Raw genomic sequence first — 25,102 nt, forward strand, 5'->3', positions numbered from 1 at the left:
ATTAAGTGGGTATCATGTCTCAACATTTAATTGGTCTACGTGGAATTTCGTTAAGTCAACTAACAGTTAATTGGTCTATTATCAAAATCACATGGATCTCTTGTGATAAAAATCAAACCTTAGGGGAAAAAAAAATAAAGTTATGAAACTCCATGGGGTATTTAGTATTTAACCCTTTTTAAAAAGGGAGGACATGAAAATGACAAATAATAATTCTATATACTATTAAACTAGAAAAATATAATCCCATTATGAATCATATGTAAATTAAACAAAACATATATTTAAAGACTAGAAATATCTACCATGATCACTTCCTAGTTCCTACTGTAAGCAAAAAATATTTTATTTTATTGAAAAAAGAAAAAATCCACAACACAAAGATCAAATGAACCAAAAATATGTTTAAGCCTTTTGCTTTTGTTTATTCAAACTATTCCATTAAAAATTGAATAACTTCCGGTGAAAAAAAAATAATAATAATAAAGCTTTATTTTATTTTAAAAAGATTAAATTTTAACTTAATTTATTAAACCGATATATATATATATATATATATCAAAAATTACATTAATTTGGGTTAAAATGACACGTGTCATTTAGTTAAAAGAAATTCCTACAAATTCTGCCCAAAATGGACAAGGAAAAAAAAAAAAAAAAGGGACAAAAACAGTGAGATGTACAAGAAGCTGTCTGTCTCAGGTTGTGTCTCATGCCTTAACCTTTAAATAATTGAAATTGGAATTTGAAAAGCTAAGCTGTGAGTTGTGTGTGTGTGTGTGTGTGTTCAATTTTCCATTATCATCGTCATCATCTTCCACACTTCTCAGAGCCTCTCTCTCTCTCTCTCTCTCTCTCTCTCTGTGTATCTCTAATGGGTTCGAGCAATAGTCGGCTGGGGTCGCGCCCTTCTCGGCCCCGAGTCAACGTCACCAACCGCTCAAAGCTCTTCTCTCTCATCTGCGGTGGCTCCACTTCTCGCGCTACGCGTCAGGTACACTCAACACCACCATCTTCAACAAAACCTTTAATCTGTTACTTCTATTATCAGTACCCATCTTCGATTTTGAATCTGAAATTCAAGTTTATGACTTTCGGATTATCTGGGATTGGTCAATCAGTGCCGAAGATCGGTCCCATTCATAATCACCACCAAGGAAACGTTATATTTTAGCTGTAAACCTACTACCCATTTCTTGATTTTTGTTGTTTTCATTTCGTACTGTGAATTTGCAATTCAAAATGTTGACTTTGGATGGTTTGGTTTTGACCAATTGATGCAGAAGATAGGTTCCTTGTGTTGTTCCCTAATTAAAATGAAAGGGGCTGTTTTCTAATTACGTTTGATCTTTGTTTCTCCTGTGCTTTCTTCTATGTATAGGTGCGTTTATTGTTGGGTTGATTGTAGTAGTTGTTGATTATCCGATGTTGTTGGGGTCTTAAGCATCTGGAAATTTGGTCGATTGGGTCACTTATTTGATGCCTTTCTTTGCATAAAATTTCGGTTCTTGCAATTTCTTAGGCTCACAATAAAATCATGCCATATCAACATGAGGAAGGATTAGATGAAGGATTTAGGGTCTTGACTAAATGGTTGGTGTACTGAATCGGAATCTTAACTCAGCAGGTTGAAATCATCACTTATTATGATTTCTGCATTTTTTCTGTCAAATTCTGCTAATATTGTTGAATGGTGGCGAGCTCTTTAGGGTTGAAACTTTTGACATTGGAAAGCTCTATTTATTTGATTCTGTTCAATTTTCTTGTGACATGAGTTTTGCACTAAAAGATTTTAGATGATGAAACAAAAACTAATGGGCAGATATTCTTCTCCACAGATGGAAGATTGTCCAGCTGAATTTCTGGTGAATTCTGCAGAACATTCTAATTCAGTCATCAATGAAGTTCAGAACATCACAGAGGAAACCCCTCTGAGTACCGATACAGGAAGGTTCTCATACTCAAATACCGAAACCAGTGCCTTATCTGAGAGCACTATTGTGGCTAGTGAGGATACTTCAGTTGAAGATAATTCAATAAATGTTGGAACGAGTAATCGAGGGAAGTGCTTGTCTGAAAGTAAGGAGCTAGTTCCTCCTCACCAGGTAAGTGCTGATCATAGTCATGATGAGTCTTATAGGGATAGTTGTACTGCAACTAGTTCTTCGTTTAAAGAACAACAATCTTCAGACCCAGTCTCTGTTAATGTTTCCACTAACAAGGATTCAGACAACAATTCAGTGGACAGGGGAGTACCTTATATATGTCCTGAGGTTCGTCCTAGCAGCTCGTCTCTTCAAGATGTAGGAGATTCAAGTTCTGATGGAGTGTCTGTTGAGAATCGCATTGGTGAAGTAACTGCTGTCCATAACTCTGATTCTGTTCCTCATGATTCCAATGTATCAGCAACATCTCGATCACTGGGAGATGAATCTTTTCAGGAGGCAATACCTTCTGGTTTAGGATTCCTTGTTTCTAATGGGGAACAGGGCTGGGGAGATGGAGGTGTACTTCAGGTTGATGTGGTAACCATCTCTTCCAACATTATTTCAAGAAGCAATGCTGATGAAAGTAATCGGGAAGTCAGAAGGAACAGTAGAAGACTGTTTTGGGATGCTTTTTCAAGACGCAGTTCTAGAAGGCACAGTGATTCTCCGACCATTCTTTTCTCAACAGACGATTCTGAGAATTTAGGATCTCATGATAGATGGCTCCTTGATCTGAGTGGTGATCTTTTTGATGATGGTGTTGGAGGTGACCGTGGATATCTGGGCAATAGAATTCATAGCTTGAATGAACGCCGACGGAATTCGAGATCCGAGGTGATTCTCAGAACATTTTGGTTATATTATGCTTTTGTAAACTTTACAAATTTATTTGCATCTGATAGTTAGATTCTTGTATTATCTTTGCTCTTTGTGGCTTCATTCTTTTGGGAGATTTTTGGGGCTTATGGTCTGTATGGTGTAATATTATGAAGTATTCATTTACATTATAGACTTCTAAATACATTTTTACCTTCATCTGAAAATCTTCATTCAAGTTTGGTCAATATTATTGTACATCAACGTCATAGATTTCATGCTCTGCTATGTCGTCTATGTATTTGTTGTAACGGGGCAGCTGTAGCGAGGTATTTTATTTATTTACTGTCTGATTTTACTTCATACTCCTTGGATAATATTTAATGAACTTCTTCTGCAGAACTCATTGCAAATCTGGGAAAGACTTTGTCTATGTGGTTGTTGTAACAGGGCAGCTGAATCGATATATAGTGCTTTTTAACTTTAACTTTATGCTTGTTTGATAATCTTATGAACTGCTCTTTCATAAATCTGTGCAGATCTGGGAAAGACTTCGTGGCAGCCTTGATGACAGTGGTAGACGAAATACCACTTGTCCATCAGGTCTCCACCCTGATGGTACATGCTCGTGTGAGTCAGTCTTGACAAATGAAGAATCTAGTACTCGTGCAAGTATATCGCGCATAGTTATGCTTGCTGAAGCTTTATTCGAGGTAGTTTTCTTTTTTGAACTAGCTGCTCGCCTATGTATGGGCTCTCTCTCTCTCCCTCTCTCTCTCTCTTCCCTGTTTTCTTTTGTTTTAGGGTTAAATACTCTAAACCCCCCTAGGGTTTCCCAACTTTATTTTTCCCCCCTAGGGTTTCATTTTTATCACAGGAGGTCCATGTGGTTTTGATAAATGACCAAGTTAGCCTATCCGTTAGTTGACCGTTAGGACTGGCACGTGGACCAATCAGATGCTGACACGTGGCACATATTTAATTTTTTTATTTTTATTTAATTTTTTTTTTAAAAAAAAAGATTTGGGGGCGGCCGAGCCACCCCCTTGGCCATTTGGGGGTGGCCACCCCCATTTGGCCGGATGGGGCTGGCCGAGCCACCCCCTGGTGCCCAGGAGGTGGCTCGGCCACCCCCTTGGGCTCCAAGGGGGTGGCCGAAACCACCCCCAGTACCCACTGGGGGTGGGTTTCGGCCACCCCCTTGGGCACCAACGGGGTGGCCGAGCCACCCCGTTGGGTGGGTGGCTGAAACCACCCCCAACCACCATTGGGGGTGGTTTCGGCCACCCCCTTGGAGCCCACCAATTTTTTTCTTTTTTTCTTTTTAAAAAAAAACATTATTTTAATTTAAAAAAAATTAAGTAGGTGCCATGTGTCAGCATCTGATTGGTTCACGTGTCAGTCCTAACGGTCAACTAACGGATGGACTAACTTGGTCATTTATCAAAATCACAGGGACCTCCTGTGATAAAAATAAAACCCCAGGGGGAAAAAAAAAAGTTGGGAAACCCTAGGGGGATTTGGAGTATTTAATCCTTTGTTTTATTCGCAAACACTGTAGTATGTCAGCAGACCGTTTTATTTGGACCTTATCAAGGTTCCATATCCATGGTTTGGGAGGTGTCTTGGGGTGTGTGTCTTTCACACTTTATTCCATCGCATAAACTTGGGATTGTTTGGGATTCTGCCAGAATACTTCACTATGCTTCATGAAGCATTTGAAAAGATAAATAGGTTAGTTTTTGTAAGAACTTTGGGGGTTTTGGTTAGTTCAGAAATGCTTTTTGGTAATGTTAGTATTTCAAATCTGCATTATGTGGAGATATTGAAGATCCTTCAAGTTAAAGATGAGGCCTAGGTTTTGATTCTTTGGTGGTTCAATAGTTAAACCATCCTTCATGGTTACATCTTCCCTACGCTATTGACTGCTTTTTAGTTTTATTCTTGTTGCTTTCAGTTGATACTGGCGTCATTCTGTTTTTGTTCAATTATCATTATTTGTGCCCTTGTGCTAACCATAATTCATATCTATTTGGTTGTGTATCAAGATGTTTTCTGCTACCCTAGTTGTAAGAGATAGGACAGTTGTGAGATTTGGATGCTTGGAGAATGTGAAATTCTTACTAGCTAGCTACTCAATTAAAATTGCTTCTATCTATTTGTCAATGTTCCTTGGACCAAACACCATCCCCTTCCCTTATAAATAAGAGGTGGAGTGTGATGCCGCAGTTTCAATCCTGTGTGAGTGCTTGAGTTGTATTTGTCTCTCAAAAAAATCTTACCTGTTCTTTTTGCTATTGGAGTATTGAATCTTGATGACATCTATGGAACTGCACCAATTAACTTGGTAACTAAGAATTTTTGTAATGTTTATTTGCAGGTTTTGGATGAAATTCATCGCCAACCTGTGTCACTTTCCCTATCTATGGTCTCTCTCCCAGCCCCTGAATCAGTTGTTGACTCTTTCCCTCTCAAGAGTCACAAAAAGGTCAACACCTCTGAGAGCAGTGATGTAGAACAGTATGTCCCTTGTCACATCAATGTTGTTTATGATATAGATGCTTATATAAATTAAAATAAATAAAGTAATATTTTCGTGCACCCATTCATGCGTGTGTGTGTGTGCTGGTATAGTGTTTGCTACTATAGTTATGCCTTATTCTAAGCCGAAAATGCATATTATCATTTACAGTAAGCAGTTTGTATTGGTGTTCTATTTGAACTTATTTAATAGTAATTACACTAATCGAATTGATAGGTGTTACATTTGCCTGGCTGAGTATGAGGAAGGGGACAAAATTCGAGTTCTTCCCTGTCACCATGAGTATCATATGTCATGTGTTGATAAGTGGCTAAAAGAGATACACGGGTAATTGTCATGGCCACACTCTGTTTAGATTATCTCTCTTTCTCTCTTTTTCATGTTAAATTTCATTATTTATTTGCCTGTTTTTTCTGATGCCTCTCTCCCTCTGTCCTCATTGGTGTTTTACAGTGTATGTCCACTTTGTCGAGGAGATGTTCGCGAGGGTTTCACCGAGTCTTCTGTATCTAGCTCGGAGATCCCTTCTCTCTGATGTAATTGTACATATAAATGTAAATAGTGATATTACCTTTCACTCATAAAATGTGTATTCACTGTCCTTATATAGACTTGTATTAGAATTTCGTTTTATTTTTGTTCCCTCATCTTGCAGCATCTTTTTCTCATGATTCGGTTTTCTAAAACCTTATATATATATTTTCAGTTTAGAAATTGAGAATATGCTGACTCGGCCCTGTTGCTCCTTCATTGTTATATCTTCTGTTGAATGTCCATAAATGTGATCAATCCAACCTCCGTATGACCCAAACATGATGTGAACTCAGGTGCAAAGTATGTATATATTATGTGGTTATTGCTTTCATCCCTGATTTTCGAATTGCAGTGAAAAATGCCTCACTTTAAAGTACAGTGAAGTGCAGAGTGCAGTCTCCTATATAAATTGCTAGGGTTGATTAATTTTGTTACAATGAGCTCTTTAGTGGGACATGCAGCCTCAGACAAACACTCCCCCAAACATATGGCTAAGAAATTGGTTAAAATGTGTGGGGGAGAAAATCCCCCTAGTGGGCCTCATTCTTTTTATGCTTATTTACAATATGCCATCATCCACTCATTGGATGACATGAGTCATCTTTTGTTGGATCTTTGGATAAAAAGGGAAAGGCGAACGAGTCTTTCTCTGAATTTGTTTTTCTCTTCACACACACACGTCTCTCTCTCTCTCTCTCATACTAAGCTCAATACACATTGATTCAAGGATAACTAGAGGCGGATTTTCATTATCTTTCTTATCTAAAAATAATGATGCAACTTAAGCATCGGAGAGTCTTCGGCTTCAACCGATGACTCTTTGACCTTGTTTTTGTTTTGTAGGAGCCTCATTATTGTACGGAAAGTCCCTTCACAATTTGGCCATTAAGAAAATTGTTGGGTAGCAAATTCTTGGACTTGAAAATGCTCCAACAAAATGTATAAAGTATTTATTATGTTGGCCTTTTAAGAGTATAATCTCCGAAAGTTCGGACAACAAATTTGAGGCGATTCCAATCTCGATCCCTAGAACTTAGATTATCACACTTCCAACTAGGTGAACTATTTCAGCTTATTTTTTCACAAACATATGGCTTTTTATTAATTAAAAAAAAAAAAAAATCTTTTTGAAGCATTTTGTTTCATGGAGAACACTAGTTTTGAACAGATAGAAAAGATTTGAACTTTCCCATTTTGATTTATAGCCGCATGAGGAACCTATCTTTGTGATCGAAAATTAGCAATCACTATTTTGAAATCAAAGAGATAGAAAAGCCTAGAGGGAAAAAGAACTTGAATTACTTGAAGAATCTTTCATGGTTCATACACCAACAAATTCACAGTAAAAATGTGCATTACTCTCAGGAAAGAGAGGAAACAGATGTAAAGCTTTCATCTATCTAACCCAGCAAAGAAGAGCCAGCCCTTGGAGACCAGAAGGGGTTCTGGCCTTTGAAAAAGAACTTGAATTACTTGAAGAATCTTTCATGGTTCATACACCAACAAATTCTCAGTAAAAATGTGCATTACTCTCAGGAAAGAGAGGAAACAGATGTAAAGCTTTCATCTATCTAACCCAGCAAAGAAGAGCCAGCCCTTGGAGACCAGAAGGGGTTCTGGCCTTGGAAAATAGCTGATTCAGATCTCAGCTTATTTCCATTGCTTTCTGTGGAGTCATGATGAAAGAAGGGATTATTTTGGAGGCCCTTGCTGCTACTATTATCATGGTGAGCAAAGAGATTGGGGTGGCAGTTCTCATCATCTTCAAATGTCGTCCATCCCATTGAGTTGCCATGTCTCTCTTTGGCAGCATTTCGCATATTCTCCATCTCTCCAACATGGTCTTTGAATTCTTTCTTCACTACATCCAATACAACGTCACCATACCGATCACACCATGATCTTCAAACACAGGAAAACAATCCAAAGGTGAAATGAGAAAGATCCCATATAGTGGCAAAAGCCCTATGATCTAATGTATGATATATAACACAGTTTTTTAAAGCCTTGCCGCTGCCATTTTCTAGTCGAGCAATAATGCTTATTTGGACTGTTCATTTAAACGACCCAAATTGTGACAACTTATAGGAGAGAGAAAAAAGATGGCTTGCCCACCGCAATGACGACCGATTGGACAAATGGGTTGTTTAATAATTCAGTTACTCTACTTTTTACTCTCTTATGTGCTATCGTAATTTGAGTCGTTCATTTCAAATGAATGACCCAAATAAGAGGTATTGCACCGGTGCAAAAACCGACACCAGATCTCAATCCTCCACTATAGTCTAATTTTAACGGACTCTAAACTTAGGTTTGTTTTAACTTCATTTATTTAACATCTTTAGGTAGATGTAATTATTATGAACAGAAACACTCTTCACAGCAATACAGAAAATGGACCACTATGGAAAAAGAGAAGTTGCCTCACTTGGGGAAGAACTTTTTCAATTCAGCTTTGTCGACAGGAAGCTTGGTGGAAATTGCTTCAATTTGATCATTCCTGATAAAGTCGCATGAGAACAGAAAGTGAGCATATTTGTAAGACAAAAACTTATCATCACAGCACCAAAAGAAGAAGGCTTACGAGAATTGAAGATTGGGGTTTTTGGTGCAGAGCTCTGTCTGGATTCTTGACAGCTCCTTCTTTATCTTGTCTCCTAAAACCTTCACATACAAAAACGACCCAAATTACAAATTTCACAGCACAAACTTTCAAATTAGTCCAAGTACATAACACAAAAACAATAATCTCAAGTCAGCAATTCCGAACCTTATCTATGAAGAAATCAGAAGGAGAACCATCCGAATGCAACTTCCTCTTGATCAGCTTGGTGTCCGGACCCTCTCCAATAGGGCTCGCCACAAGCCGGCCAGACTGCATATAAGCCTCACTGTCTGATCTTTCATTGAGAGGGAGAGGAGCTGTCTCATCATCTGAGTCACTTCTCTTCCATTTCTTGAACCCATCAAAACCCCATTGCTTCTTTGCGGATTTTGCACTTCTCTCCGCAGAACCACCATCATTTTGATCACCATCACCACCTCCATGTCCTTCTCTCTGTTCCCTCTGAAACAGAGTCCTAAAAGGTTTCCTCTTCGTGGACTCCACTGGCAAGCTTTCTGGCATTAGAATTGAGCTTGTTTCGCTTTCTTTATGCTTCAAATGGCTATCCCAAAATGGGTTTTCTCTGGAATACCGCATTTCATGCTTAGCAGAGGGAGTGGAAGTTTCAAATATGCTCTTCTCTTCTTTGTTCTTTCCGGGCTTGTAAAACCCGAAAACTGAGGCCGCTCCTTTGATCTGCTTCACTGCTGAGCCGTGCTTCGATTTGTTCTTCGAATTCGAGTTCTCTTTACTTTGCAAGCATTTCTCATCCTTTAAGTCAATCACAGACCATTCTTCTTCTGCGTTCTCTTTTGGGTCTCTTGGCCCAGCAACAATTACATCTCTAGCCTCAATCTCTGCTCCTTGAACCGCCAGTCTCTGCAACAATGGCCTCTTTGAAGCATGGTAGTCCTCTGAGGAGATACACTTCGCGTAGAGGAGCTCCTGGAAGAAGAGAAGGAATCTTACATATTCAATATAAACCCGTTTGGTTACTGAGAAAAATGTAGATTTTAAATCTTAAGCTGAATAGAAAGCCTAATGGTGGAATTAGTTTCAGAATGAATGGATCTTAAGCTAATTCAGGTTCTAAGCAATGGAATTTGATTTTTCTCAAGAACCAGAAGAGGTAGGTAACAAATTTACCTGCAAGAACAGCAACTTATCTCTTAACATACTCGGCTGCTCGTGCTCCACCGGAGAAGCGATAAGGGTCTCGAGCAAATGCGTCCGGAAAGCCGAAACCTCAGTCTCAGCCAAAATTCCTTCTTTGTGTAGACCCATCAGGTTCAGCATCTGGTGGAAAGAATCCTGTTGCCATTTCAGATTATCCGACTGCAGCTTCGAGAGCTTTTGATCGGAAGCCGGCAAGCGCCGCTTCTTGAGGCCGAATGGCAGGATGGTCTTGCACAGAGTGGTGATTGAGTCATGAAGTGTGGAGTAGTATGTGGGTGTGTAGGAGTAAACCATTTTCGCTGCTGAAACAAAGATTGGAGATTTTTGAGCTGGGATTTGAATTCCTTGGAAATTTCTTTTTTCTTTTGGATTTTTTTTTTTTCTGTGAATTTTCGGGTTTTCTGAGTATTTGTAATTGAAGGAGATGGAGGATTTTCAGTGTGTTTACGGTGGTGTGTAGGAGTTGCTTTCAGATTTTGAATTTGGGGTTGCTCTAAACGGTCACTAGAAAATAGCCGTTGCAGGGAGGGGGTGTCAAAAGCTAAAACAAGCTGGCCACCAATATTGGATCAGCTAAGACGATGTCGTTTTCTTTGGTTCTCCTCTGGCAATATTTGGGCTGGGGTCGGTGTGACAGTGTGAGCCTTAAGATGGTCTTGGCCCAGTCTATTTGGGTCTTTCTTCTTCTTCTTCTTCTTCTTCTTTCTTTTTTCTTTTTTGTTTTTTAAGAATAATGCCACCTTTCACACTGGCTGACGTCAGTGTTTTTTTTTTTTTTTGTTGAAAAAAACATAACATTTCATTCAATAATACCACGAGCATAAAGCTTTTACATGTTATGAAGCAACTATAGCATACAATTACAAGATTACCAAGCTTAGTACAAGATTCGAAACCAATTCGCCAACCCATGACTAAAAGCAGATTTAATACTAGATCTGTGACTGACTGATTCAACCAAATGCATGGATAACAATTATTCCTCGACCTTGGAAAGACTCATGCTGAAACTCTTTCTCGACCTGAAGGCCAGGATAATGATTACATCCACAACCCAAAGGTCTTGACCAAAACTAATTAACTCAAATGCGACATATATCGAGTGAGAGAGGAAAGAGCCTTATTACAAGTCGAACAAAACAGGGAAATTAAACACTACAGGTAAAAAAACACATGCCAAAACACAATATATCTTAAAGAAGTAACAAAACAGGGAAATCAAACAAGAAAAGAAACAGCACACTTTGATCACGCACACGTCGGGAACTAAAAATCGGAGGGGCGTTAGAAGCTCATCGCGGCGAGGACACGTCGAAAGGCCCAGTAGTGGATGGTGGGCGGCGAACAGGCGTGGAGAAGACTGGCAAAGCAGGACTTGAAAACAACCAAAAAAAAAAAAAAAAAAAAAAAAAACCCGGAAAAAACAATAAGGAACCACCAAAATAGGGAAAAAAAATAAAAAAAAGGTAAAAGGAGCACAAAGCGGGAAGACGGTAGTCGGAAGGGAGCTGGACCCGTGCAGGCCGGAACCGCCACGTAAGGGGCGTGGGAGCTCGATGCGGTGGGAACGCATGAAAGAGAACCCTAATAGCAGGCAGCGAAGCGGCAACACAGGTCAGCGGCGACCACAGACAAAATTTGGGGGGGGGGGGGAGGGGCGAACCCATAAAGAGTCAAAACAAGGCCAAGGAGCTCGCTGCAAAAAATGAAGGCGGGGGAAGAAAACTGAGAAAACTGAGGGGGAAAGGAGCGGCAAGGAAGGAGAAGAGAGGAGGCACCGGGGCTAGGACATCAGGTAAATAACTAGCACCGAAGCGAAGAAGACAATGGGAGGAGGGAGGCAGTCAAACAGCTAACCCTCCTCCCCTATGTGGCTGGAGGGTTTTGCTTTTCTCTCTGGCAGCTAGAGAGAAAAGAGACGAAACCCGCTGACATTAATGTTTTAAGTGGCTTTTTTATTTTATTTTTTGGAGTGAGTAATGAAAAGTCGCGTAAAAAACATCAAGTCAACCTGCCTAAATAAATGTAATAAATAAGTGTGAGAGTAGCCTTACTCGTTTTCTTACCTAAAAATTCTATATTAGGTTATTTATGTGGATTAAGTCATTAAAATCTTATAAATAATGTTAACGTTTGACCTTATATACACCGTTAGATATATCAACTTTAAATCTTGATCGCAAAACAAATACCTTCAATTTTAATTCAAACGGAGTGGGTCTTACTTTTGTTACCATTCTCTACCTTTACATATCAACATGTCAAAATCAATTTAATTCGATGGACCTTATCTCAAATTACTTCAATTATACGCAATTGAATAAGTGTCATTGGTAATATCATCCTAGAGGAGGGACAAGGGGGCAAATAATCAAACGTCTTTTCAAATTTCAGCTTCATATACTAACCACTACTAGGGACAAATGAGATGGATAAAGGTCAAACAAGAAGCTTCTAGTATAAAAGTGACTGATTTGAATTAGTGACCTTCATTTCATGATACGTAATTTTTCAGCCGATTGAGTTACTCCTTAAGAACATAATGATTAGTGAAATAATTTAATATAATATAATGAGAAGTGTTAGGGAGTCAAACAAATGAACTAAGAAAAATTTCTAAACTGACGTGGCAGACCGTGAGTGGCAGATAAGGAAGAGAGAATTGCATTTTTTAAAAAAAAATTTAAAAACCCTTGCCACATCAGTTTGAAATTTTTTTTGAGTTCATTTGTTTGGCTCTATAGCACTCCTCTAACATAATTGAGCCCAAATTTATTAACCTAAAGTTTTGGGTTAAATGATGTCTTAATATATTATATTATGGTCTTATTAAAAAAACTCCCTAAAAAATAAATCTTCCCAAAATGAAGAAAATTTGACCCCATAGATCCTTCAAGTAAAATCTGCTCCATTATGTGTCTCCACCTCTTCCTGATCCACAATTCCCAATTTCACTACTGATGATAAGGTCCGTGTGAATTTGCGGTTTCAAACGGGCAAGATTTTAAAACATAGTATTTGAAAACACAAATTTTCAAAAACGTAATTTTTTTTTTTTTGACATGTTCGCACAAGAGAGGGGAGGGGGATTCGAACTAGTGACCTCCGCTTCATTAAGCGTGGTCCCCGCCGATTGATCTACATCTTGGGACTCAAAAATGTATTTAAGTGTTTGGTAAAGTATCGATTTGACCTTTAAAATCGTGATTTAAAGTCTAGTCTTCAAAATCGCATGCTTCTAAGTAAAGTAACTTTTTTTTCTTTTCTTTTTTTTTTTCTTTCTAAAAGTCACAATTTTTTTAATAACGCATTATCAAATGATACACTATCTATAATTTTGTTCAAAATTACACTTCTAACCTGTGAAATTGCATAATCAAACAGACTGTTAATCCAAAATATCATAAAGATCAAAGACTAAGATGGGGTTGATCCTTATGTATTAGTGGCAGATGATGACTTTCCACTATCAGAAAATGACATTTAGACTTAATTTAATACTGCATAATAGACATACTTTTTATATCACTAACAATAATGCAGCTCTCTAATACGATAATTGATATGAAAATGTTAGGAGGCTGCAAAAACCTTAATGGAGTTGGATGATTATCACCAACAAATTGATTCAGAAGAAAGTCTGCTATAATAATTGCTACTTTCCAGTTCATGATATTCAGAAAACCATGCCCATAATTGTTTCTCATTTTCAATGGCCCACTGTCAGGCAATAGTGGTGCATTATTTTGAACTTGAGTTTTCAATGTGGGACAAATGAATAGACCGAAAGTAATCTTTGAGGCAATCAGGACCACTTGCTTCTACAAAGAATCAGTATAAGTCTTGTACAGCAAGTATATGTTCTTGTCTATTATCATGCAATATTTGAGGATAGAAAGAACACCATCTGTTCATCTCTGACATCATTCCCTGCATGTGGTACTATCTATTAGAGCTCAAATCTTATAGAGTTAAGTTTCATTGGACTAGAAAAAAGCCGGATAATTTTTGATATGACTCGCAAATTTAACATGAATCAAACTTGAAATTAGTGGGTTAGGATTGAAGAGTTCGACTTGAAATTTCTGACATGAATCATGAATTTGATACAAATCCAACAAGAAATTGGCTAGTTATGGTCGAGGGAATTAAATAAGTTGGCTTATGGTTAACTAACATATATAATTTTATGCCCATACTTCAACAGACTCAACCCGACACGCGACCACAAGTTGCAAAACTCAAAACACAAAACATCAAGTTGGAAAAGCAATAGCTTCATGCAAACATTTCCCAGATTGTAACCCAAAATTATAGCCTATAATTAACCAATAAGTTTCAATATACACAAACTAAAACGAGGGTAATATAAGATTTACCAAATATATATCTATCCAAATTTCTCTTTAGACAAAAACATGACGCATCAGCAAGAAAAGAGAATTACTGGGAGATAATCCCCATTCTGCAGCAAGGGCAATGGACATTGTTCTCTAGCCATGGCACCAAACACCTCACATGGAACCGGTGTGCACAGGGCAGGTGCACCAGGGTCTCACCGGCCTTGAACTGTTCCAGGCAAACGGCGCACTCATCTTGGTCCGACGCCTTCCAGCTCAACTTGCTCCAGCTGAACCTTCTTGAGCCACCCTTCTTAGACCCAAACACCTCTGTGTGCAACTCCCCTAGCACCACAGATCTGCCCTTCACACACGTCAACCTCTCTTTGCTGTTTCCCAATATATATATATATATATCAAATTATAAGAGAAACACAAAACAAAATAAACATTAAAATAAGTTACTACGGGGGTTGAGGATTCTCAAAGAGCAATATTGTCATATATTAACCTTGCAGTAAAAAACAGCATTAATCACTGACTGATTATTACTGTCACATCATCTCAATTGTATAACAATCAATATAACAATCTACTAAATAGTATTTTTTGTTATGAAATCAATTTCGCGCACAACTCATAATACATGTACCTTTTAGCCGCTGGTTTTCTTTGTGTTTTCAACCTTTCATCTAGTCTTTCCTTGGCTTCTCTGGCTACCACTTCAAGCTTCTCATTCTGGTCTACCTGGTTTAATAAACTTCTTTGCTGTTTTTGTTTTCAATGATATTAGTTATATATATTATGGTTTTCACCAAAAAAAGAAAGAAATTTTGAGAGATAAAGAGAGAGACAGATCATGTATGTACCTGAGAAGAGGCAGAGGTATGATGGGATTCATGGTTGCTTGTGTATAAGCAGAAAGACAACCGCCTTGTACCACCATGCGCAGCCATGTTTGGTGAATCCGAGGAAGCTCCACTCTGATGGAAACGTCTCCTTCGAGCACATTCCACTCCAGGAAGCATTCCAGCCATTGTAGCTAGCAACCCAAAGAATTCAAAAGAGAAAACAAGGGGAAAAAAAAAAACAGGACTTTTTTGCTAGATTAAATTCATCATCTTTTATTTTGACACATATTTAATTTTGTGCTTCCTTCTCAAGCTGGCTGAAGCAAACAAGAAACAGTACCCACATGATGAAGATCAAGAAAAGATACCTTAAAGAACTGTTTTGATTGGAAAAAATAAATAAATTATACTTTATGTACAAGTAGGAAGAGAAAACAAACAGTTACAGTAGTGCAGATCATTGAAAGATGTTGGCAGACAAAAAAGGGTCCATCCCTTTATCATTTTCAGCCCCCTTTCTCTCTCTCTCTCTGCAATATGGTTCATTTTTGGGTGGGGTTGGGTTAAAAAGTGAGAAAATTAATATGGGAATCGAGAGAGGAAGAGGGCTACAGCCTAGAGGGGATTAGGGAAGCTAGCTAACTAAGCCAACCAACCACCAACCGAGTACTAACGAACAAGGGTGAGCCACGTGGCCCTGCTCCTCGTCTTCATGTTTACATGTTTTCGACGTTTTTGTTTGGTTGTTTTAGCATGATTTATTTGATGTTTTGCTTGTGATGGATACAACTCATTACCTCTATTATTTGCTATCCGAGTAATTCTATTTATCATCCTTTTATCTTTAAAGTTTATGGCGGCATGAAAATTACATTACATGGCTAGGCTTCGAAGAGGAGGATGGAAGTGATGTATAGCATTATCCATTGTTATTTAGAATTCTAAATCACATATATTTCTCGGCCTCGTGGACTTAACTTTAAAGGACAATCTTTCTCTGTATAGCGGGATAAAATTCTTTTAATCTAAATTGACATATATATTTTTAAAGTATGTGATTTATACGTGGCTTTTTGTATAGGATTAATAAATTATATGTGAATGACAAGCTCTAAATTAAAACATATGTCAATTTAATAAATTAGGTTGATTAGAATGAATGCAACCAAACCGTAAGATTGAACGGATCAAGATTCCCTAATTCTAAAATTATGTGATCCGGGTCGTTTTTTTGCATTGAACGACTTGGAAAATACTACTTACTAAAAATAGATGGCATGTTACCAAGGTAGCCGGACAAAATTTCATCCCAAAAAGCTTCTTCTTTACTTTTGAAGAGACATTTATTTTTTAGAAAACCAAAAAATAGTTTGACTCAAAGCTTTTCTACATCATAAATCGCAAGAATCTAATGAAAATATACTTAATTTTCATAGGTAACATGCCACATTTTTAATATGTAGCATTTTTCAAACCGTTTGATGCAAGAAATGGCCTAAATTTAGGTAATTTAAAAATCTACAATTTTTTTGAAATTATAGGATATCATTACCCAAGAGGAGCATTATACTCTTATTCTTTATTATTTTCTTTTTGGGGGGGAGGGGAGTGTGGTTATATATATATTGACAGAGACAAAGATAAAAATATTATTTAGGGGGGGAATTGAGGTTGGATTGGAATTTTTTGTTAAGGTACTACTAAGAAAAAAAAATTCTAATTTTTTTATTATTTTCCCAAAATTTTGGAGATAAAAAGATAAAATAACCCCCTAAAGTGTTTTTCTTTTTCAATTTTTTTTTGGGGGTTAGGGCCCTCCCTTCCAACCCCTAAATACGTCCCTCCAAACCGTGTCATTATACAAGATAAAATTCGGAGTAATGCTACAAGTCAGTCTTGTATACCTCAAAGAACAATGTGACTCTTAAAATCATCATTGAGCTTGTGATTGATCATTATTGGATTTTGATCCAAATTGTGATTTTAAAAGCCATATCATTTTTGGAGGGACACAAGAGTAACATAAGAATGACTTCTAAAATTACTCTAAAACCCCAGATAATATCTCATATTATGTTTTAGTAATGTCAAGAAAAAAGCATTTTAGAACATCAATTAAATTATTGAATTCAACATTTTTTTGCTGACATTGCCTTTAAAATAATTAATGATTTAACATGATATCATAGTAGATATATTTAATTTAAATCCTTTCTTATGATTCACCTTCCATTTCGATTTAATATTCAATGTGTTGTAAAGCTTAATAGAACAAGACAATGATCCTGAGTCATATGAGATGGAGATTATGAAAGGTAAAACGATAGTGGGAGGATTCACATGGTTGGTTGCTTCATAATATGACACATGGAAGTCATAAAAAACTTGGTATATAAAAATGCATGTGATATTTGATATGCCCATGATCTCATACATTTCTTTAATTAGGAAAAATACTAGGATCTGAGATTGCCTTGATATGGATCCAAAAGATTGCTGCTGATCTGTTTATCACTTTGTTCATTATGGAAAATCAATCAATAGGCATTATCTTTGTTTATATGTAGTGAAAGAGGAACTGGACAAACATGCATTGCTGGAGCTCACATCATGTTCAGCTCTTTCTAGGCCTGATTGCTGAGAGCCCCCCTCACCATCAATGAATTGGCTGAGGATTTGTTTCCTGCTGAAATTTCTTGGAACTCATGGAGTTTACCCCTTCCAAGAAGGCAAGACCAAACCACAGAGACGATTATTTTGTAAGCGGATTTGGCTTGGGTCCAGTTTCAATTGAAATTGAGATACTTGTCCCAAGCAAAACCCTTTGTAAACCAATAAGAAATGATAAATTTAGTTATTTATTTCTAAGAGGTTTCCATGCTATTTTCTTATGACGAGGACCAATCACAAATTGTCTCTGTTTTTTTTATCCTTTTTGTCAATTAATCTACTGAAAGTTTGGTTTAGTGCAGCTTAGGGTATTAGCGTGTTTCTCTTGGAAAGCTCCTTGTGACAATTTTCTTCATTTTAAATGTCTTATTGCATTGGAGTGGGACAAGCTATAGACCAAGACCTGTTATGGTATTAGAAGGCACAACTCAGTGATATTGTGATATCATGATTCTCGTAGGCTATAAAGAAACCCATTGGTGATACCATTTATTAGAGGCCCCCTTGTCGTCGCAAGACTCACTTAAGGCTGGGCTGCACCTGATGGGTCCTCCCTCCCTCAATGGGAGAGGCCCAAATGACTAAACTTAAAACTTTACTTTACTTTTATTTATTTTTTATTTTTACTTACAAATTATTTTTTCTTCCTTATTTTGGAGGGACCATGGCCTCCCTCCGTCTGTGCCTAGATCGACGGTCACCTACTCGACAAATACGTGGCGAGAAGACCATATTAGGAAAGGTATCTTAGGAATCTCCTCGTTACCGTCTTACCTATTTAAACTTGGCTTAATAAGAAAAGGTTCTGTTAGGGCAGCCCGGGAATGAAAGCCTAATGAGTATATGACACCTTTCATATCGGATCCTTGATTCCCGGTGCTTGCCACATCAAGCCCACTCAACATTAGTCCTATAAGTAAAGGTAATGGACCCTATTATGAGGTGCACACATTTTTCCTTCTATATATTCTCTTACTTATTGGATTATTTCCCAAATATGTCATTTGACTTGGGCCTCAGAATGTTTTCCGCCGGTTCCTTCCGCGAGTCACCCTTGTCAGTTTTTGTGTCTTAACAGGTCTTCTTGGCTGGATGCAGTCAACTTATACAAACAGCCATTAATTTTGTCACCGAATCTGCCTCAAGTTTGTTCTAAATTCTAATGCAGCTTTTCATGTTTGCTGTAGTGCAGCTTTTGGTAAAAAGATTAATGTTCAAGATCATTCCCAGAAATACTCTGTTAAAGATCATTGCCAAATTAATATTCAAGATTCCAAAGCACCTTCGGTAGCAAATCCAAATCTGGAAAGTGGAAAAGAAGTAGGGGTGCAAAGGCGGTTACGGTTAGCGGTTAGTGGCAATAACCGCTAACCGTAACCGCCTTAGCGGTTAGTAGATTTCACTAACCGCAACCGCTAACCGCTTAACGGTTAGCGGTTAGCGGTTAACCGCCGGTTAGCGGTTAGTGAAATAGATAACCGCCCGCTAACCGCTTTTTTAAAATTGGGCTTTTTTTTTGGGCTTTTTGGGCTTTCTTTAAGGCTTTTTGGGCTTATTTTTTTGGGCTTTTTTTTACCCTCATTTTTTTTTCTTGTATTTTTAATATTTTCTTGGGCCCAATTGCTATAAAAAGAGCCCATATTGAAAAATCAAAAATATTTGACCCAAAATTTACATTTACTTGTACTTTAAAAAAAATTTCTTAAATATTAAATCATAACCGGTTAACTTTTTTTTTAAAAAAAAAATCAACACAACATACAAAAAAAAGTTCAAATTTCAGACAACTGTCACAACATATAAAAAAAAAATTAAAAAAAAAGTTCAACACAAAGCATATAAAATAAGTTCAAAAAATGGTTAAATTTCTTTTTCTAAAAAATATTCAAAAAATACATTAATACTTCAATTGTGATTATAAGTAACACATTGTTGAATCTAATGTCAATTACTTAATTTGATATTATATAATTATATAGTCTCATTAAATTACATCATATGATTCATATGATTAATTATTTAAATTCTTATCATATTTACTTATAATCTTTTTTTTTTTTGAATTGAACTTAATATCTAATGGTAAATGGTAATGTTCAAACTCCTAAATCCTAAATTCGCAAAGTATCTAATAATGCTTTAATTAAATTGTAGACTTGTAGTTATAAGTAATATATTGTTTAATTCAATTGAATCAATTGTGATTATCATTGTACATGAATCATATGATTAACTTGTAGACTTATGACTTATGAGTTATGTCATATTATATATGTATTATTTATTATTATATAATCATATGATTTAATGATCAAGTCATCATGTGATATAATCATATCAATTATAGTGATAATATATAAATTACTAAAATTATAATGATAATACATTAATACTTAAAATGTGTTTATAAGTAACACATTAGTCATTGTTTAATCCAATGTCAATTGCTTAATTTGATATTATACAAATCACATCATCATTGTACATTAATAATATGATTCACTTGAAGTCTTGAATAAAGTATTTGAATTGTCATCGAATCATATGATTAAGTATTGATATTATACATTTATATTATTCATATACATATGTAGACTTATATAGACTTATAACATATATAGACTTATAAATTTATAACATACATTGGAAATAAATCTCTAGATATTTAATTGTTGTATTAGTATGAATTTGTATACTTATGAGTTATGTCATATTATATATGTATAATTTGTTATTATATAATCAAATGATTTAATGATCAATCTCATGTGATATAATCATATAAATTATAGTGATAATATATTAATACTCAAATTGTGATTTAATTATTTTTTAAAAAAAATTGTGATTTAATGATCAAGTGATTATATCATATAATCATATAAATTATAGTGATAATTTTTTAAAAAAATTGTGATTTAATTATCAAGTGATTATATTATATGTATAAATATTTTTATAATTATAAAAATATATTATATAAAAAGGCGGTTAGCGGTTAGCTGTTACGGTTAGTAGACCCAATAACCGCTAACCGCTAACCGCTAGACGGTTATAGCGGTTAGGCGGTTAGCGGTTAATGCGGTTAGGCGGTTAGACGGTTAGGCGGTTGGCGGTTATAGCGGTTAGCGGTTAGCGGGCGGTTTTTAACCGCCCGCCTTTGCACCCCTAAAAAGAAGGGATTTTTGTTTAATCTTTGATAGTTTCAAGGCTGAACAAGGATAACTTAAAGAAATATTTAATTTTCCCATTTTCAAACTCAAACCCTATGGAGCATCATGTCTTTACAATATTGGATCTTTTCCTAATCCAGAACTTACATCAAAGAAGAAAAAAACTTGGACTAATTCCTAGAAAAACCTCACAAAAATGGTGATCATCACCACAAATGAGATATAAAACTAAAAAGAAAACAAGCTTCTCATATGCAGGCAGCACAGATGTTTTGATCTGAGGGCTTCCAGCTAAACTTGGCCCAACTGAACTTCTTTGAGCGGCTCTGTTTTGATCCCAACAGCTCTGTCTGCAACTCTTGTTGGAACATGGACCCCAACCTGTCTTTGTTGTTTCTCCTAAAATAATCATGAAAACCAAGTTGAAATAGGAGGGTGAGAAAAGGGTTTCTGATAAATTTGGCTAACATATATATCATCCTGAAATCACAAAGATTCCTTACCTATTGGTTTCAGATTTTCTTTGTGCTTTAAACCTTCCATCTAATCTCTCCTTGGCTTCTCTAGCTCCACTTTCCAATTCCTCATCCTGGGATGCTTGGCTCAATAAGCTTTTTTTCCTCTGTTTTTTTGGGGGGGTTTTCAAAATTAAACAGTATCAGCCACATCAAAAAGAAGAAACAGGGATATGTGAGAGAAAATGGCAAAGAGAAGGGGATATAAGTACCATTGGTGAGGTTGAGGAATGATGGGTTTCATGGCTGCTTGTGTATAAACAGAGAGATGACCGCCTTGTCCCACCATGGCTTGGTGAATCCGACATGCCACTGCTCAGATGGAGCCGTCTCCTTCGTGCACACTCCACACCAGGAAGCATTCCAGCCATTGATAAATACCCACAAAGATTTTGCCTTTTTTCTTTTCCTTTTCTGATGTTTCTGAGCTGCAGCCCCCAGTAAGGAAGAAGCACCCAATGAACAAAGATGATAACTTGAAAGAACACAAATTACTATATCGTATCCTCGAAAGAAGAAGACTGATATATACTACAATTAATCAGAGCAATCTTCTTCTTGTGATGGTTTTTTTATCAGTTCTTTATTATCTCTTAGGATTGAAAGTGAGAAAAAAGGAAAGGGAGAGGAAGGATGTGAGGAAATTTCAACGAAGTTCACCCAACATGTATTCCTTTTGACCAGTCAACCAGACAAACCTTGGGGGAAAAGGTTGTATTGTTCGATATCGACTATCGACACTTGAAAATATCGAACAAGATTGTAAGTAACAATTTTTTAAGAATAACTTTTTTTTTTTTTTTTTTTTTTGGGTCCGGTCCAGTCCAACCCTTTGCCAAACACAGCCAATAAGTTGAGTGATAGCCAACAGGCCCACCACCATGATAACAAGTATCTAGAAGGCCCAACTCTTTTCAAATGCCCATTTGAAAAATGGCTGCCCTTCACAAACAGCCCAATTAGAGGACCCAGACTTAAAGGATGATTTTGGGCCATTTGAAAATCACTCACTATAAAGGTTAATATCATTTAGCCTGTTTGAGATTGCTTTTGAGGTGTCTAAAAGTGCGTTTAACACTCAAAAAGTTCATTTGAAGAAAAAAGTACTTGTTTGATAAAAAAAAAAAATTAAAATCGCTTTTAAAGACTCAAAAAATCTAAAAATGACCAAAACGCACTTTTGAAAAAAAGGCAAAACCTTAAAATTAAAGCTTTTGCCAAAAACGTTTTTTTGACTTAAAAACTCTATTTTTCAAACATAATCTCCAACAAACTCTAATTGATCTTTAAAAGTAATTCTTACAATTCAGTTTAGGAAAAAACTTTATTCCGAATGCAATTTCTTCTTCATCAAAGATTAGAAAGAAAAATGAAGTCTTGAGATAAAGGTATCTGCCAAATTAAGTGGTGGTGGCTCTTCCATATCCAGAATATGACGTATTCCAGCACTTTTCTCAATGGTCCCATGATTCTTCATGTCAAACTTAGCGAACAAAAGCATATCATTCACAAAGATTATATACATGGACGAATTTTCCTTTTGAGAAATTTTTTATCATTCGTTCTATTAAACTAATATATGTTCAAAGTGTTCAAAATTTTTAAATACATTTTTAATAAAATATGTAATTCTCACATGCATTTAGGACATGTCTTTTTCTTTTTTCTTTTTTTAAAAGATTAAATAAGAAAAAGGTTACATGGGATCGAAGAATAAAAAATGAGTAGGTTGTCCAACAATAAACCCAGAACAAGAATTACAGTGTAAAAAACAAACAAAAAATAAGTAGGAAATAGGTCAAAAAATGACTTGATCCTCTCCGACGGCCGCATAAAGTGGTAACCAAAGCAAACCAATGGTCCAACCCATTAAGATATATGTCAATTTAATAAAGTGAATTGAAAAAATTTCTTTTAACTCAATTAAGAGGAAAATGTTGTGGAACATATATACATTTATAATCTTAAAATCGCTTCAAAATAGAAAACCCTCGCATCTGGTTTTTATTATAGAGTAATACTCTTTATCACACTCATTTTATATTGTGTTCGAGTTTAAAGTGTTTTTTTTTTTTCTTTTTTTAAATGATTGATGTAAGTAATGTGAAAAGAACATTTTAATTTATTTTATCACAACCTTAAATGACACAAATCATCTCAAGAATAAATACATACAACGTGAAATGCCACCAAAAACTTCCATCAAGTTTATTCTGTGTATATATATATATATATTTTCAATCACACAAAAGATAAAAAGAAAAATAAGACTAATTAAAATATAAATAAAGTTTCCTCCCAACTGAGTTAAACGATACTATATTTAAGAAACTCATCCTTAAATATATGAGAAATGCTAGAAATACGAAAAAAATTTTCGAATCTTAGTTTCCGATTGACGTAGCTGTAGTTAAGTAAACTACAGTTAAGTTTTTTTTATTTTTTTAATAAAAAATAAACCCACTCACTGAACTGCCCACCCCACCCACGCATGCTATCTCCTTCATCTTCAGCATGCTTCTCTCTCTCCCAAAAAAAATCACGCACAGCACAGCACACTTCTCTCTACCCAACACCATTGCAGCTCTGCTCTCTCTCTCTCCCACCCCACGCCTTTGGGGCCGAAGGGGATAGGTTTATTTCTTCTCTCTTTTTTAATTTTTATTTTATTTTATTTTTTTAAAAAAAATAATAGTAACTTAACTGCGGTTTGTTTTACCAATTCCACGTCAGTCGAAAACCTCAATTCGGGAAAATTTAATATTATTTTAAGAAAATGAAATGACAAAAATATCGCTTGACCTCGGGATCCCTCAAAGTACGGACTCATCAGAATTCCCCGGCCCCTCAGCGTCCTCGTCCGTCTTTTCACACCCCCCTCGCCTATATATTAACCTATATATAAACAAACACACACAGAACCTCCCTTCTCACGGTTCTCATGGAGGACGACGACCACCACCACAATTCTTCACCGTCTCTCAAACAAATCCTCAAGTCTTCCCTCTGCTGCTTCCGGAGGACTCACCACGGCCACCACCACCTCCACGACGACGAATCCCTGAGCTCAGAGCCCAGGGCGAGGCTCGTCCGGAGCGCGTCCTCCCGGCAGAAGTCCCCCGAGCTCAAAGACAAGTGCCGGAACTTCATCTCCAAAATCGGCGCCGCCAGAAACCACCACCGGCGCCACTCCGCCGACTTCAAGTACGACGCCCTCAGCTACGCCCTCAACTTCGAGGACGAAGGCGACCGCCGCTCCGTCGACTTTCCGCCGACGAACTTCGCCTCCCGGTTGCCCGCCTCGCCGCGTTCGTCGGAGATCACGGCCTTGGTTAGATAGAGAGGTTAGTTTTCTTTTCTGCTTTTTATTTGGTGGTGCTGGCGGTTATGGCGGGTGTGATTCCGTTGGGGCTGTTTCTGTTACTGGTGTGGAAATGCGTTGTGTGCGAGGCGTAACGTAACGTCCATGAGAATATTTGCTTGGTTGTCATATTTCGTTGACTCTTTTTTTTTTTTTTTTTTACCAATTCCATGTGTATGAAAATTTCAATTCAACTTCAATAGAATCGTTTGTTGGTTCTAAATTTTCTGTAATAAATGCAATATGTTAAATACTTAATTTTTTCTTTTTATTTTTTTTTGAAAGGATTAAATACTTAAATAATTGTAATAGAAGGTGAGTTATGAAAACCAACCTAATAAACTTACCCAAAAATTAAAGTTAATATGAAATAATTAATATTCTAATAAATAAATGAGTGAACATATTGTGGTAATAATTAGTAGGGACGGAGTCAATTCTGAAAATAGGCAGGGGCCATGGCTAAAAAGTTTAGCTGGTAGGGGCCCATTACCAAAAAATAAATTCAACGATAAAATTTTTCTTTTTACC

General features: G+C 36.6%; 5 protein-coding genes across 6 annotated transcripts; 2 read left to right on the plus strand and 3 right to left on the minus strand.

Annotated features, from left to right (window-relative positions):
- Positions 1–736: 736 nt before the first annotated feature.
- On the plus strand, positions 737–6,939 carry LOC132184815 (uncharacterized). Of its 2 annotated transcripts, XM_059598587.2 has the most exons (7): positions 737–994; positions 1,839–2,822; positions 3,344–3,517; positions 5,185–5,324; positions 5,563–5,673; positions 5,800–5,900; positions 6,724–6,939. In XM_059598587.2, the coding sequence occupies exons 1-6, from the start codon at positions 875–877 to the stop codon at positions 5,879–5,881; spliced, it is 1,611 nt and encodes a 536-aa protein (XP_059454570.2). In that variant the 5' UTR covers positions 737–874; the 3' UTR covers positions 5,882–5,900; positions 6,724–6,939. The 2 variants fall into 2 exon arrangements, with proteins under 2 accessions (XP_059454570.2, XP_059454569.2); XM_059598586.2 differs by lacking the exon at positions 6,724–6,939 and having other exon boundaries at positions 5,800–5,986.
- Positions 6,940–7,074: 135 nt separating this feature from the next.
- Positions 7,075–10,123, minus strand: LOC132184566 (uncharacterized). The gene is made up of 5 exons (XM_059598245.2): positions 9,632–10,123; positions 8,651–9,430; positions 8,465–8,544; positions 8,309–8,380; positions 7,075–7,782 (listed from the first exon to the last, which is right to left on the minus strand). Exons 1-5 carry the CDS (start codon positions 9,953–9,955, stop codon positions 7,452–7,454), a joined length of 1,587 nt encoding a protein of 528 aa, XP_059454228.2. The 5' UTR covers positions 9,956–10,123; the 3' UTR covers positions 7,075–7,451.
- A 3,834-nt stretch (positions 10,124–13,957) lies between these two features.
- Positions 13,958–15,400, minus strand: LOC132184843 (putative E3 ubiquitin-protein ligase RHY1A). Its single transcript, XM_059598621.2, has 4 exons — positions 15,293–15,400; positions 14,871–15,043; positions 14,654–14,769; positions 13,958–14,390 (listed from the first exon to the last, which is right to left on the minus strand). The coding sequence occupies exons 1-4, from the start codon at positions 15,396–15,398 to the stop codon at positions 14,105–14,107; spliced, it is 681 nt and encodes a 226-aa protein (XP_059454604.2). The 5' UTR covers positions 15,399–15,400; the 3' UTR covers positions 13,958–14,104.
- A 5,443-nt stretch (positions 15,401–20,843) lies between these two features.
- On the minus strand, positions 20,844–21,895 carry LOC132184773 (uncharacterized). The gene is made up of 3 exons (XM_059598518.2): positions 21,423–21,895; positions 21,199–21,317; positions 20,844–21,094 (listed from the first exon to the last, which is right to left on the minus strand). Exons 1-3 carry the CDS (start codon positions 21,579–21,581, stop codon positions 20,944–20,946), a joined length of 429 nt encoding a protein of 142 aa, XP_059454501.2. The 5' UTR covers positions 21,582–21,895; the 3' UTR covers positions 20,844–20,943.
- A 2,216-nt stretch (positions 21,896–24,111) lies between these two features.
- LOC132185577 (uncharacterized) lies at positions 24,112–24,702 on the plus strand. The gene has a single exon (XM_059599336.2). The coding sequence runs from the start codon at positions 24,152–24,154 to the stop codon at positions 24,548–24,550; it is 399 nt and encodes a 132-aa protein (XP_059455319.2). The 5' UTR covers positions 24,112–24,151; the 3' UTR covers positions 24,551–24,702.
- Positions 24,703–25,102: the final 400 nt, after the last annotated feature.

The sequence above is a fragment of the Corylus avellana genome, chromosome 7 (genome assembly GCF_965113065.1).
Source record: "Corylus avellana chromosome 7, dhCorAvel1.hap1.2, whole genome shotgun sequence".
In the NCBI taxonomy this organism is placed as follows: Eukaryota; Viridiplantae; Streptophyta; class Magnoliopsida; order Fagales; family Betulaceae; genus Corylus; species Corylus avellana.

Coding starts and splice junctions, on each gene's coding strand:
- LOC132184815 (XM_059598587.2), top strand. CDS start 875: ATGGGTTCGAGCAATAGTCGGCTGGGGTCGCGCCCTTCTCGGCCCCGA. Junction 995..1,838: donor CTTCTCGCGCTACGCGTCAG/GTACACTCAACA, acceptor TCTTCTCCACAG/ATGGAAGATTGTCCAGCTGA. Junction 5,674..5,799: donor TGGCTAAAAGAGATACACGG/GTAATTGTCATG, acceptor GGTGTTTTACAG/TGTATGTCCACTTTGTCGAG.
- LOC132184566 (XM_059598245.2), bottom strand. CDS start 9,955: ATGGTTTACTCCTACACACCCACATACTACTCCACACTTCATGACTCA. Junction 8,545..8,650: donor CTGATTTCTTCATAGATAAG/GTTCGGAATTGC, acceptor TTGTATGTGAAG/GTTTTAGGAGACAAGATAAA. Junction 8,381..8,464: donor AACCCCAATCTTCAATTCTC/GTAAGCCTTCTT, acceptor CGACTTTATCAG/GAATGATCAAATTGAAGCAA.
- LOC132184843 (XM_059598621.2), bottom strand. CDS start 15,398: ATGAACCATATTGCAGAGAGAGAGAGAGAAAGGGGGCTGAAAATGATA. Junction 14,770..14,870: donor ATACCTCTGCCTCTTCTCAG/GTACATACATGA, acceptor AAACAAAAACAG/CAAAGAAGTTTATTAAACCA. Junction 14,391..14,653: donor AGAAAACCAGCGGCTAAAAG/GTACATGTATTA, acceptor ATTGGGAAACAG/CAAAGAGAGGTTGACGTGTG.
- LOC132184773 (XM_059598518.2), bottom strand. CDS start 21,581: ATGGCTGGAATGCTTCCTGGTGTGGAGTGTGCACGAAGGAGACGGCTC. Junction 21,318..21,422: donor ATTCCTCAACCTCACCAATG/GTACTTATATCC, acceptor CCAAAAAAACAG/AGGAAAAAAAGCTTATTGAG. Junction 21,095..21,198: donor AGAAAATCTGAAACCAATAG/GTAAGGAATCTT, acceptor TGATTATTTTAG/GAGAAACAACAAAGACAGGT.
- LOC132185577 (XM_059599336.2), top strand. CDS start 24,152: ATGGAGGACGACGACCACCACCACAATTCTTCACCGTCTCTCAAACAA.